The following is a 13,145-nucleotide window of genomic DNA, read 5'->3' as shown; positions in this document are numbered from 1 at the left end:
CTTGATATTTCCATATTCGTCGTTTAAAGCAAATACATATCTATGTGCTCGCTCTGATGTTTGCTTTTTTTTTGCACAGTATTTCAATAAAACTTACAAGAGAAAAGATAACCTAATTTCTTTTGGACCATGTATTGAACAGCAATTCCAAGAGGACATGAATTTTATGAAGTCATTAGTCTGCATAAACTTAGAAAACAGCAACTGAAGAAACTCACTAAGTAGAGTTGTCTGCGAATCTAAAAGTTGCTGAGAAAGAGTGGGTGAAGGATATTACAGAGGTTTAATCAAACAAGCAGCTATATTGACCATTAACGCCGCAAGCAAAGTAAACAAGTCTGGCCAATTAAGGTAGCTGATGACCATCTGAATGAATATTTTTCAGTCTGTAAGAGGAAACTGTGGTAGTATTACCAGGATTTTTTTTTTTTTTTAAGATATCTTTGTTACATTTAGCGTAGTCTTTTTTTTCTTCTTCTTCATTTTCATCAATGCTACATGGATATAACGAGATCTTTTTGCCATATAGTGATACTAACCATTAATCCTGCCTAATTACTCGGGTATTTTTTACCGTTTCTTCCGAAAATCTACAAGTTTATCCATTTTCGACTTTTGAAATCAATACTCGTGTTTATTATTATTTTAAATTTTATGGAACGATCAAATACTGATAAGAAATATTTTAATCCTTGAAACATGAAAATATTTTTTTAAGGATAAATTGTTTCAAGCAAAAAAAATTAATCACGTTCATATAGTATGAGCTTACAATATCTAAAAATAAAGGAAAGGAAAATGAAACACACACTTGTCGCAACAATTTTTACTGTCCAACTGTTACAAAACATTCATAATAATATTAACGTACATTTAACACGCTACTTTTTATATGAGTAAAGTAAGACCACTGCCATCTCTGTTACGCGCTCTTACAAGTCGCCCTTCCAATTTGAACCAGAGGAAAAAATATATATGTTTATATATTTATATTTGAATAAAGGGGAAAGGAAAATTTTGAATACATGTACACTAAAAAAGTACAACTGAGGAAATGGATTCACATATGTCAAAATACACATGGGTAATTCTAGGTATCACTGTGATATTCACTGCATGATATGAATGGGTGCGATTACAAAATAAAATCTTTGCCTTACACTGCAATTTCGACCTAATGGATGACCTGCTTTAGGATCCAGTTAGCACAACCCTTGGTCCTCCTTAGCCATTAGTGTCAATTCGCGTCTCGAGTCAAAGGGCTGATGATGTCTTGAGGTTTGTGCTAACATACCAATTGGGGGAAACTGATTCTGACAGCCTTAGCAGTCACTGGAGTCATTCATTCGTAATGGAAAGATTGTCAGAATTTTCTCTGGACACTGACCCTCAGTATCGAAAATAACTTCTTCAAATAGAATGATAAACTAAATGAACATTAAAGCACCTGATACCTGGGTTAAACTTATACATTTATTTTTCTCTTTAAAATAGAAAAAAAAATGTCTACTTCATCTATTTATTCCTTACCCATTCATTTGCTATAAATTTTCCACAATAACAGGAAAACATTGACCTACAGAAGCCAGTAAGAATTTTTTTTTAGTCATTTACATTTGTTTCCTGACGTTATAATATTCGTTCCTCTAACAAAATATATTTTCCACCTTCACGTGCAACCAAATAAAGTGAAAGAAAAAATTCTAGAACCTTGAAAAAAGAAAAACTATTAATACTGTAATAACTAAGATCTAAAAAGCAGAATTTGTAATCAAGAGTTTTACACCAAACATTAGAACATTGGTTAACAGTCTCTTAAACAGTCTTGGTATGACTGATTTTTTTTATATTGAAATGCATTCTAATTTAATGTACACTCATTCACGATATCACTCTTATGTTTTTTTAGAATTTTCCTCATAGAATGCACTGAGAGAAACAAAGAAAAAATAATTTGATGTGATTTCTCAATCAGTGATACAAGCAACAGAGTTAGTAATTCTTAACAAATAATGTGATTGTTTATATAAAGGATTTCTTGAACTATAGCAAGGTGGTAAGCTTATGTAATACTGGACCTGTCGTCGTTGATATTCACACTGCCAGGCCCTTCATGATAGTTTTAAACAGCCAAGTCTGCCATGAGTGCTTGTATTTTACCGGGCCTGCCATAAGAGGCTTGTTTTATGCCGGGCCTGCCGTGAATGGCTAGTAATTTGCCGGGCCTGCCGACTACACAGTAACATTGTATTCTTGCAACAACAACATAAAATATACTGCATGTGAATAAAAAAGAAAACATCCTTATTTCATGTGTCGATCAGGGAAACCCATTCCTTCCAATATGTGGTCACGTATTGAGGTTACATTTCTATAAACTATGTTCTTAAACTTAGAGTATTATGACTTCTAGACTGCCTCTGGCAGATCTTATCTACTCAAAGGGTTGTTGTAGGTTATTCGGTAAGGTTGTAGGGAAGGTTTTCTTTTTTATTATTCTGGGAAAGGAGGATAGACAGGAGAGTTTGGGGGAACTGGGGTGGGAGGGGGAACTAAAATAAACGGACCATGCAAATATCTGGGGCAGTTACAGTGAGCGATGCCAAGACTTTAATGTTATGATTGACGTCTGTGTTCCGAAAAAAAAAATGTTTTAGGTTTTCTTTTATCTCCGGCTGTTGCAACTGGTCGCAGAAACTTCCATGGCCCCTGGGCGAACAAAATGACCAAGAGTCGACCCTAAACCAATATTCCTAAAAACTTATTTCTTTTAAACAGGATTCAAGACAACATGAAAACATTTGGGGACACTTGACAAAGACCAGGTAGGTACCCAAGTTCCAATTGATATTTAGGACACAAAATTTGCTCACTGTTGTAAAGCATATCCTATCGTTATTCAACGATTTCAATAAGATCATTGCCACATTAAAAAGAATGATTTACGTCTATGCATCGAGATCTACAAGAAACCAATTCTGAGATTTTGATATGTAGGCACATGTGGAAATTCTCAAATACGTCCTCACATGTCCTCTGTAAAGAGCTCACAAGTACCAGACCTTATTTCTTGTGCTTGGATAAGGTAAAGGAAATTTATGATATACCTATATATTCATATATACACATCTCTATAGGATACATACTGTATTTGAGAAGAAAAAGCATTCAGATAAGATCCAGGAATCGTGAGTCCTTCATCTCTACATAAGAAATGAATTCTGATAATACATATTACCTATGTCTAATCAAAAAAGAGGGTTACGGGTTCATGAAGACTGAGGAGCTATAGCCCAACACTTGAAAAAGAGAGCCTATAAACGACTTTGGAGAATCATGTTCTACCTGATGCTCTAATACGGTCAGTTAACCAGTCCTGGAGAAACTGCATCATTATTATGCTTGGTCTAGAGCCCCGTGTTAGCTCAAGTCAATAACCCCCCATATTAACAACTCGATTGCCAGCACATAAGTCCTCCTCAACAGAGGTATATCTTTCAGCCACCATAAGGTCCTTTCAGCGTAAATTCAACATCCAATCCTCTTCGCTAGTTTATAACTCTTGACCGTTGACTTAGCATAGTCACCTAGTGCATCCACGGGGCATACTTTTAATTCTCCTAAAAATTGGAAAAACGACCATGATTATACCATTTAAGTTATTGTCCTTATTTCTTATATCATCTACAAAGGGGTTTCAGGGAGAGGGAGAGTCTCAAATCCAAGTCTCAAAATTCACAAGGATGCTAATTTCTATATGCGGCCGAACCAGCTGCTGGGAACCTATAGTGGAAGGCCTGTGAGGTTCGATTTTCTATTCACAGCACAGAGAAAAATTCTTTGAGGAACATACTTAGGGGTCCACTCAGATTTTTAGTGCTATATCAAATCCAACACTTCGAGAACCCAAAAATAATCTGAAAGACTAAAATTTTCCCCCAAAAATTACGCCAGTGAAGAAATGAGCAGCGTCACTGTGTTAAAAATTGACAGGAGAGGCGAAAACCTGGTTCGCAAAGAGCACCAAGACTGATACACGTGCAGGTTCCTGGCATCAAGATTTTTGCTTTAAGACAAAGAGTTGCTGATGATTGCATGAAGGTGCCTACAGAGGCGAGAGTGGGTTCAGAAAAGACTGAGTGAATCCCTCTAAGACAATGACCCCTTAGTGACACATGATCCTAGGCACGAAACAGCTGCTTAAAACCACAATTCTAAAAGACAAAGACATGATGGATGATATGTACCTAACCTCTAAAAAGTTTTATCCTTTAAACAACCAACAAAGCCATGTCTTCACAGATCATTTCGGGGAAGATTTGTACACAAACGAAGGCGATTTTAGAACAATGATGTTTATTCTGAGGCCTTGACTTTGACAGGCAAATTGAATGTCTGTTGCCCTCTTTATAGGGCCCGAACCCTTACACAACACCATTGCCTGGTGAACTATTGAGCGAATTCTCTTTTTAGAGCATAGTTCAACAAAGAATCCAGAGCTGGGACAAAGCAATAGTAATGTATTCCCTTGATCGCCACTGGACTTCAGTATCTTTTAGATTACCTAACAACTCCGCAAACTGAGGTGAACTCTTGTTCTGAATGATGAGTCTATCTAATGGAAAAAGAAAAGAAAGTCTACTTTATCTGAATGGCAATTATTTATATGAATTAATTATCATTCTTGCTACAACCTATCTTCAGCCTATCTTTGGCACAAAGACTTCCTTTGAGATACATAACGATTATAATGATATTGGGTACAAATCTGTCCTTCCATTTTCAATTACCTAACAACTAACTTTCTGATATGTATGACGGTACTGTAAAAAGACAATTAAGAAAGTCGCTCAACTCCAAAATAAGTAACTACAAGACAGTCATCATCATTTTCCAAAAGGTTAAATTCCTTTGTCAAAACAAGCGACTTATGAAACAGGATGACGATCTATTTGAATTTTTTTGATACACGAGACCCAAAATGAAGAGATTTCATGTCCAAGAGGAGCAGCCAAATGCGCCCTCGACTTCTTGAAAACCAACTACGGAGAGAATACAAGCGTCTAAGAATATATCCGCAAAACTATCTCTGGTCATGACATCCAAGGCAATAATTAGAAAACTGACGTCTGCAAGGCATAACGTCATAGCTGATGAGAGTTAAATCTGAAATGGCCATACAATTGTTTATTATTTTTTTAATAGAGGCACTTTAAATTTGTAAGTCTGTCCACATCAATTGCAGAGGCACTCGAATCATTGCAAGCATTTTGTTGATGACTAGCTAATGTTTCCCTCTCCATTCACTGTACAGCTTATTGAGATGCAACTATGGAAACGACGCAGGCCCCTTGGTGTTTTTCTATTACTTCTAATAGAAATATTTGCTTAATCTACGGTAGTTTGCCAAACCATACAACTGTTTCATGAAAATTAATGGTATAACTGCGTGCACCGGTACACGGAAGCTTTATGTTGCACTTATGTCTCTTCTGCACTTCTACTTCAACACTGGTATTCATGGCGCCATTGCTAGGATACCTACAAATAAGCTAGACGAATAGAGTACCTACAAATCATGGTAAGCCCAGTTTCCTTTTAACAGCGGGGTAAAACGCATAAATTTACATCAATTAAACCAGACCTATGCAACACAACACTGCAGATGTCTATCAGTGTTCGGGTAAAGCATTCTGAAGCTGATGACCTGCTATATAGACAAAGCTACGTATTACAAGATGTCACAGAACCTTTACTAGAGGTTCAATTAAAGATTAAGAGTTTATGACTTCGAACTTATTTGTCACCAGTACTATGTGCTCATGTTTTTCGTCTCTAATTGGTAAGAAATACCTAGAAAATGTTCATCAAAAATTTTAATGTCACTACTCATAAACCAATAGTCAATGTGAGTTTTGATTATCTGCAGCATGTGTAATTACAAAATCGTGCACATAAGCCTGTATCAAAATCCTTACTTCCACACTTCTGATATGTTGTCAAGTTGTTTCGAAACACAAAATGCTCTGAGATACTCTGAAAAAAGCCGAGGTATCGTTGAAAAATCGTTTTAACACCTTGTCTATATAACGTGGCCGTTGTGTGTAACCAAAAAAACAATCACATGGATGACGTCATGCCTTGCTGAAAGCCTTAAGTTCATTTTAATATATCCAAGGCAACCAGAGTCCCATTGCAGGAAACGTCCACCATGCAGGATGCGGGCGCGGGATGAGTCCGGGCCTAAATGAGCCTTCGTTGTTGCTTCAAGGAAATATACGAACTGATTGCTACAACAACATGTCTTTTTTTTTTTTACTTTGTTAAAGTAGGAAAAAAGAGTAAGATATAGAGATAGAGAGAAAGACAAATAGAATGAATCTTTTTCTATAAAGATTAATACAGTATATGAAACAACACTACTTCTACTATGGTTTTTTTTATTTTTATCCTTCTTCCTACGTTTAATTATTTCAAATGACAAGATTTACCCTAAATCATGACATCACAGCATTTGAATGATTGATTGATAATACTGACGCTCTACGTTAACCACCTTAATCATTAACATACTAACAAATATAGACAACTAACAAAAACAGTATCCCACCTCCGAAAAAAGAAATGATTATTTCATTCATGAATCCAAATCAAATGCATTTCTAATGTAGGAGTCGAAGACTTTTCTAGACTGGGGTTCTAGTCTTTCTGCAACGTAGTTTTTCAAGGGCCAAACTATCAGGTTCGGGTCTCATTACAGACCATTATAAGCCATTCTTATAAGACAGAAGGCAATAAAACAGCTAAAAGATCAAATACTATTATGAGAAAATATCTTTCTTGCAAAAGACAATAATACTTCCCTTTCAACATATTTTTCCCAAACAAATTATTATTTATTTCTTTATGAAACTTCTGATGCTTTCAGATATCATTCACAGCTTCAAGAAAACAAAAGGAAATTAAAAGTGACTAGATAGATTGACTAGATGGCATCACTTATCCTCGGTGAATAAATGACAAAAAAAACCGGATTATTTTTTCACTACTTATTTGTAATCTAACATCGACCCAATACTCTCACAGCTGTGAGATCAGAACGTTGGGCTGTTGTTATAATCTACTATTATATGAAATGGTGTAATTATTTGTAATTAAATGCTTCCTCCAATCTATAAGATATTGGTCTCAAATAAGCAAAACAAATAACAACTCTATAAACTTAACCGAATTATCAGAACCTTATACTAAAAAAATTTAAATTATTAAGAGACTAGAGTTCACACCGGTAATTTTAAAACCACATAATTTCGAAATATATTAGCAATCCTTCTCTATATCTGATTCTGTGGAAGTTTAAAATTTCATTATTGGCTTCACTATGCTGACAAACTAAAAACTTGTTAAATAATGAGACTATAATGATTATCTGTTACTGTTTAATTATCAAACAATACAGTTCCACAGAAATTACGGCAATGACTACGAAGAGATATTGTTTTGGTATTCAATGCCAAACTATTTGATCTAATTACATACTGTAGGTATTTCCATATTTTGTCAGTCTTCACTAATGGGGAATGAACGAGAAAATGAAGGCTTGGTAAGATGTGCGAGAAGCCTAAGAATTACTTTCATCATCATTATTACTTTTATAGATTTAGTTTTTTGAAATAAAAATAATCATAACTTCTTTCATAATTGTGGTCGACTGAGACCCTCCTTAACCGTACGACAGAAAAAAACTTCGTACAACACCATGTCTCTCTGACTACATAGAAAATGAAAACAAAACATAAAAATAAAAATAAAAATCCCAAATGCAAGTTCCCATATATACAATGAATATTGTAATCTAAGGAGATTATACGGTCTATGTAAGATCATGGAAAATCTTTTACCATACAAGCGACACTAATACTGACGACCCGACCCTTTCCTTCAGGAGGTTACACACAAACTGGAGTCTCGGGACATCCTAGTAATGTCATTCATCTTTATGAAGATCCTTTATTGCAAAAGTAGGGAGGTGGCGTTGGGAGACGCAAAGATAAAATATATATCTCTAAATATATGTATACAAATGACAGATGCTTCACGTGTCGGTGTTGGTGTTGGAAGCTCTGCATCTCGATATACCAGATCATTTCTTTTGATTCTAGATTTGTGGAGGAGGTGGTAGAGTAATTCTGAGGTAATGGGTGCTCTCGAGTGTATATCTCATCCCTTAGACATTTTTTTAGTATAGCATTTATTGCGTAGTGTGTGTTGTGAGGAGGTTCAGTGAGAAATACGAAGGGGAAGGAGTAGTTAGAAATGGGTGGGGGTGGAGGAAACAGGTCGATGGAGAAGGAGTGGGACCAGATGATGATGGAGCTTAGCAAAAGGTCTCCAAAATGGAGGTGCTTCACTGTGTCACGACAGCCTCTGTTGTTTTGAGAGACGAGGGAACCACCACATCGGTGGGAAGCGTTGGGGGCGACGCTCCGTTCATGATCTCGGTGCTGTTACCTTCCATCTCCTCAGTGCTGCTCATGCCGTGGCCTCCCTCGCCGTCGTCAAGTCCTCCAACGCCGTTCTGAAATAAAAACAAACACACTTTTAACCTAATGCGAAATGTAAATAAGTTTCTTTGAAAAGAGCAACAACACAATTTTCTGACAATTTGCTTAAATTTTCAAATTCCGAATATTCTTAAAATTTCACAAGAAAACAGAATTGGAACGAATACACAAAATAAGACTTTCGTCGTAATATCCTAGAGACACATTCATAAAAAAGCCTTCCCTTTAATAAGACCTTAAGGTTCGAATAAAAACCTGTTTTCAGATAATTAGTGAATATTGGAACGAAACATGCTTCAAAAACTTCGACAGCTACGCAGATAATGGTCAGATGGATTACACGAAATGAAATATAGAACACAGAATTTTACCGGGAAGAAAAAACACCGATTTTTCTTTAGATTAACCCATGTTAGGAACACCGTTCACATTACCATATTACTATAATAATCATAAAACGAATTTCAAAAGGTATCTGATGAAAATTTTTTATTTAGGGGGTTTCTGTTCTACTGAAAGTTTGGAACTTTTTTTTTTTATCCCAGGAATATAATTCGACGACTAAAGATGATCTTTAGACCTGGGTTATCTCAGTTGACACTTATTATCAGCCTGGTCTATTTTAAGTTACCTCATTAAGGGAGGAAAACAACTTTATTTTGACTTCAAAATGCCAATATTAGAATAATAATTTTGTACCTTTTTCCAACATATTTATTACCACTATCGCACGAGGCGACAAGAACTAACATTAACGGCAATATAAAACGCCATTTCATAAGAGTCAAACTCTGATTTATCTAGAAAGTGACATCTTGGTCATCCTACTACGCTCTCAGAAACGAGCGTCCGCAGAGTCAGTAGCTGCTTTAGAGGCAGCCAATGCCCAGATATATCTGGACTGTGTAGGTAGCCTGGTCTCAAAATGTAAGAAGCCCCCTTTACCCCTTATGCAAATAAAATTTCTGTGAAATTTGACTTAGTTCTCACCCTAGTGTCTCAATGTTTGCCAACTACTCGGAGATAGCACAATGGCGTCGTTCTCATGTTTATTTTATCAATTTATTTGAGGTAATAAATTCCAGATCAATCAGACTTCTAGGTTCTATGCTGTCACATTTGAGCGGAATTTTGCACTCAATTTATAATTCCTTTTCCTCCTTTTGTAACTTCCTTATGGATTCTGTTAGTATATTCGAAGGTTAATGTTACCATTAGATATACCCTACCGTAGACAGAGAAATAAAACTGATATTAAAAAAAGAATACCTTAGAAAATAACAAAGAATATAATATAAATCAACTACAGAAAAATCTACAATTCTACAAATCTAAGATTCTCCATCTGCTGTTAAGTAAAGATATAGTTAGGATGTATTATCAAACAAACGCCACAATTATTACTAGGAAATTGTTTTAAACGAAGGGCTACCTTTTCAAAGCATTATGATCTACACCCTTAATTTATTATATAATACACCAAAGTCACGAAAAAAAAAATAATAGTAAAGTTTCATTAATAAAATATGTAATGCATTAATTCCATCTCTGAATGTAGATCTGGGGTTGCTGAATCTCTTAATAGAGATCTAGCTAGAATTAGTGCATGGTGCATGAAGTTGAATCCTAACATAACCCAAGTATGATTGTAAGTAGGTCAGGACAGTGGCTCCTAAACATCCGGATCTCAGCGTTGATAGTGTTTCTCTAACTCTGTATGACTTAAAATTTTAGGTGTGATTCTCGACAGCAAATTTACTTTTGAGAAACACATCAGGTCTGCGTCTTCTTCAATTGCACAAAAAATTGGCTCATCGATAAAGTATTTTAAGAATTTCGATGATCATTCTATTATGAAGAAGTGTTTTAATACTTTCATTCTACCTTGTTTCGTGTTTTGTTATCCTGTCTGGTCTTCAGCTACTGATTCTCATCTTAATTTCTTGGACAGGAACTTACGGTCTATTAAATTTCGTATTCCATATCTGGATATTAATCTCTGGCACTGTCGTTCAATTAGTTCGTTATGTTTGTTGTATAAGATTTTTCCGAATTCTCATCATTCTTTACATTCAGATCTTCTCGGACAGTTCCATCCTATTCGTAACACTAGGCATACAGTTAATTCTAATAGTCTTGCCTTCTCCATCATGAGGCTCAATACTACACAGCTTTCTAAAAGTTTTATTCCAGCTATGACCAAATTGTGGAATGATCTTCCTAATCGGGTAGTTGAATAGGTAGAACTTCCAAAGTTTACACTTGCACCAAATGTTTTCATGTTGAACAGGCTGACATAAGCCTTTCTATAGTTTATATATGAAATATACAGTATGTTTTGTTATTATTACTGTTTTTGAAACATTTGATTTTAATCGTTCATTATTTCTCATATCGTTTATTTTATTATTTCCTTTCCTCACTGGACTATTTTTCCCGGCTGGAGCCCTTAGGGCTTATACCACCTTTCTTTTCCAACTATAGTTGTAGCTTTGCTAGTAATAATAATAATAATAATAATAATAATAATAATAATAATAATAATAATATAGAAATGGATATTAAATATAAGTGGCTAAATCAATATAAGAATTTTTAATATTTCTCTCGAAAATGCGTTCTATAATTGCGGAAAAAAATATAAAAAAATTGTCTCTTATATATGAAATACGGCCAGGTTTTTCAAACAAGGACATATTAAAATTATCCTTATTATTAATCTCAGGCGCCGTCATTTAAATAGTTCTCTGTGCGTATTGCAAGGAAATTTTCATGATTATGACCATCCTTTGCACTCATATATCCCAAATCTGTAAAATCCAGTAACTAGTATTAGATATCCAGTTAATTCTAACAGCCTTGCCTTCTCCACAGTAAGGGTCAATATAAAAAGTTTTTTTAGATGTTTTATTCGTTATGACCAGATTGTGTAATAATCATCGAATCTGTCGATTAAATAGGCAGTGGAACTTCAGGAGTAAACTTGTTGCAAATGCTTTTCTGTTGAACAGATTAAGTCTCGTTTCGTGGGTTATAAATAAATCATATAATTTAATGTTGTTGATATGCATATGTTTCCTATTTCTTTATCATTTCTCACTTATTGCTTATTCGTCATTTCTCTATTTACTTTCCGTTGTGGGATGCTTACCCTGTTGGAACCCTGGGGCTTGGAGCAACCTGGCATTTTTTCACAAGGTCTTTAGCTTGGCTAATGATTATAACAATAATAATGATAATCATAATTACTACATAAAAAATAAGGTTTATTAACTATAAATATTTTTCTTCATCTAGTGTAAAAATAAACACAATTGTCAAATTATCCTTCAACACAAAAGCATATGATAGTATTCTCCAAACCTTGAACAATAATAAATACTAAGAATAAACTCGAAACGTCTCTGCTATAACCATTGAAACACTTTATTACTATTATATAGGTCATGAATATATCTTTCTTCTGGCAGAGAGGCATTTTTTCTAAGATAAAATTAATCATATTTTCTTTTTACATACTAATGAAATTGTATCAATACCTTAATCAATACGTATCAAATTATAAGACATTTTTTTTTCTTAAGAGCTGGGAAGAAATTCTTACCGGACTCAGGAAAAAGTCAGATGTTGAAATTTAAATGTAATGTGACAATAGCACTTTTTTTTCTCCATGCCTTCCTACCTTCCGATTCTCAATTGGTTTATCAGGCGGATGTCTTTAGTTTTTCACATTGAAGTTATACATAAAAAATAGATTATCAGTTACATAACTTTTAAATAAATACTTGATTAATTTCTTTCTGAATAACTCATGATTTAAGGTCAAAACAAGACATCACTAACAAGACGCTAAAGTCATTAAATACATTCAGTCTGAAAGGTTGGTTCTCTGCCAGTTCGCAAAATCAACGAGCATCTATCCAACATATATTTCTTGGGACTTGGTACCAAAGCCCGGTTTATCCCCACCATATATTACGACTGAGATGTGTCCTACGCTCAAGGCATCAGGTATTTTTGGAAAACGAAACATCTTTGTTAAAGAAGTAAAACACGAGTTCAATCTATTAAATCTCACGCCATACTGTGCAAGGGAAAACATACAGAACATTTAATGCTTTTTTGAGAGAGAGAGAGAGAGAGAGAGAGAGAGAGAGAGAGAGAGAGAGAGAGAGAGAGAGAGAGAGAGAGAGAGTGTGTGTTGCCTAATCATCGGTCTACACATTTCTCCGGCGCATTCTTCACCCTGTCTCCCTAGATCAAACTGCAAAACTCCAATCTTCGTAAAAGTAAACGAACACCCAAGGAAAAAATCACCCTTCAGGTCGCAGGCTGAATAGCCTTTTTCCCTAACAAAAGGAGAACTATGGTTATCGCTGGGATGGAAAACAGCTAATTCCGGAGAAATGTTCGAATCCAAATAACTGGCAATTCGTCTGTTTCCGGTAGAGTTCAAATCCAGAATAGGTCCAAGAAACAGGGCTTTTTTTTTTTTTTTTTTTTTTTTTAGCTTCTTTTATATCTCGAATACGACTTCACTATTCGTGTTCTTTCCTTCGGTTATAAAAATTTTCCGTCTCC

General features: G+C 35.0%; 1 protein-coding gene across 6 annotated transcripts in view; it reads right to left on the bottom strand.

Annotated features, from left to right (window-relative positions):
• Positions 1 to 1,835: 1,835 nt before the first annotated feature.
• LOC137640078 (RNA-binding protein Raly-like) overlaps positions 1,836 to 13,145 on the bottom strand; it is a 790,460-nt gene continuing 779,150 nt past the window's right edge. For all 6 annotated transcript variants that reach the window (XM_068372525.1, XM_068372520.1, XM_068372523.1 and 3 more), the window contains one exon: positions 1,836 to 8,578. In XM_068372525.1, the coding sequence (XP_068228626.1) occupies positions 8,408 to 8,578 (171 nt within the window). In that variant the 3' untranslated portion in view covers positions 1,836 to 8,407. The remainder of the gene's footprint in view (positions 8,579 to 13,145) is intronic.

Source organism: Palaemon carinicauda, chromosome 4 (genome assembly GCF_036898095.1).
Source record: "Palaemon carinicauda isolate YSFRI2023 chromosome 4, ASM3689809v2, whole genome shotgun sequence".
In the NCBI taxonomy this organism is placed as follows: domain Eukaryota; kingdom Metazoa; phylum Arthropoda; class Malacostraca; order Decapoda; family Palaemonidae; genus Palaemon; species Palaemon carinicauda.
Note: the sequence above shows the minus strand (reverse complement) of the source record. Positions and strands in the feature narration are given on the sequence as shown.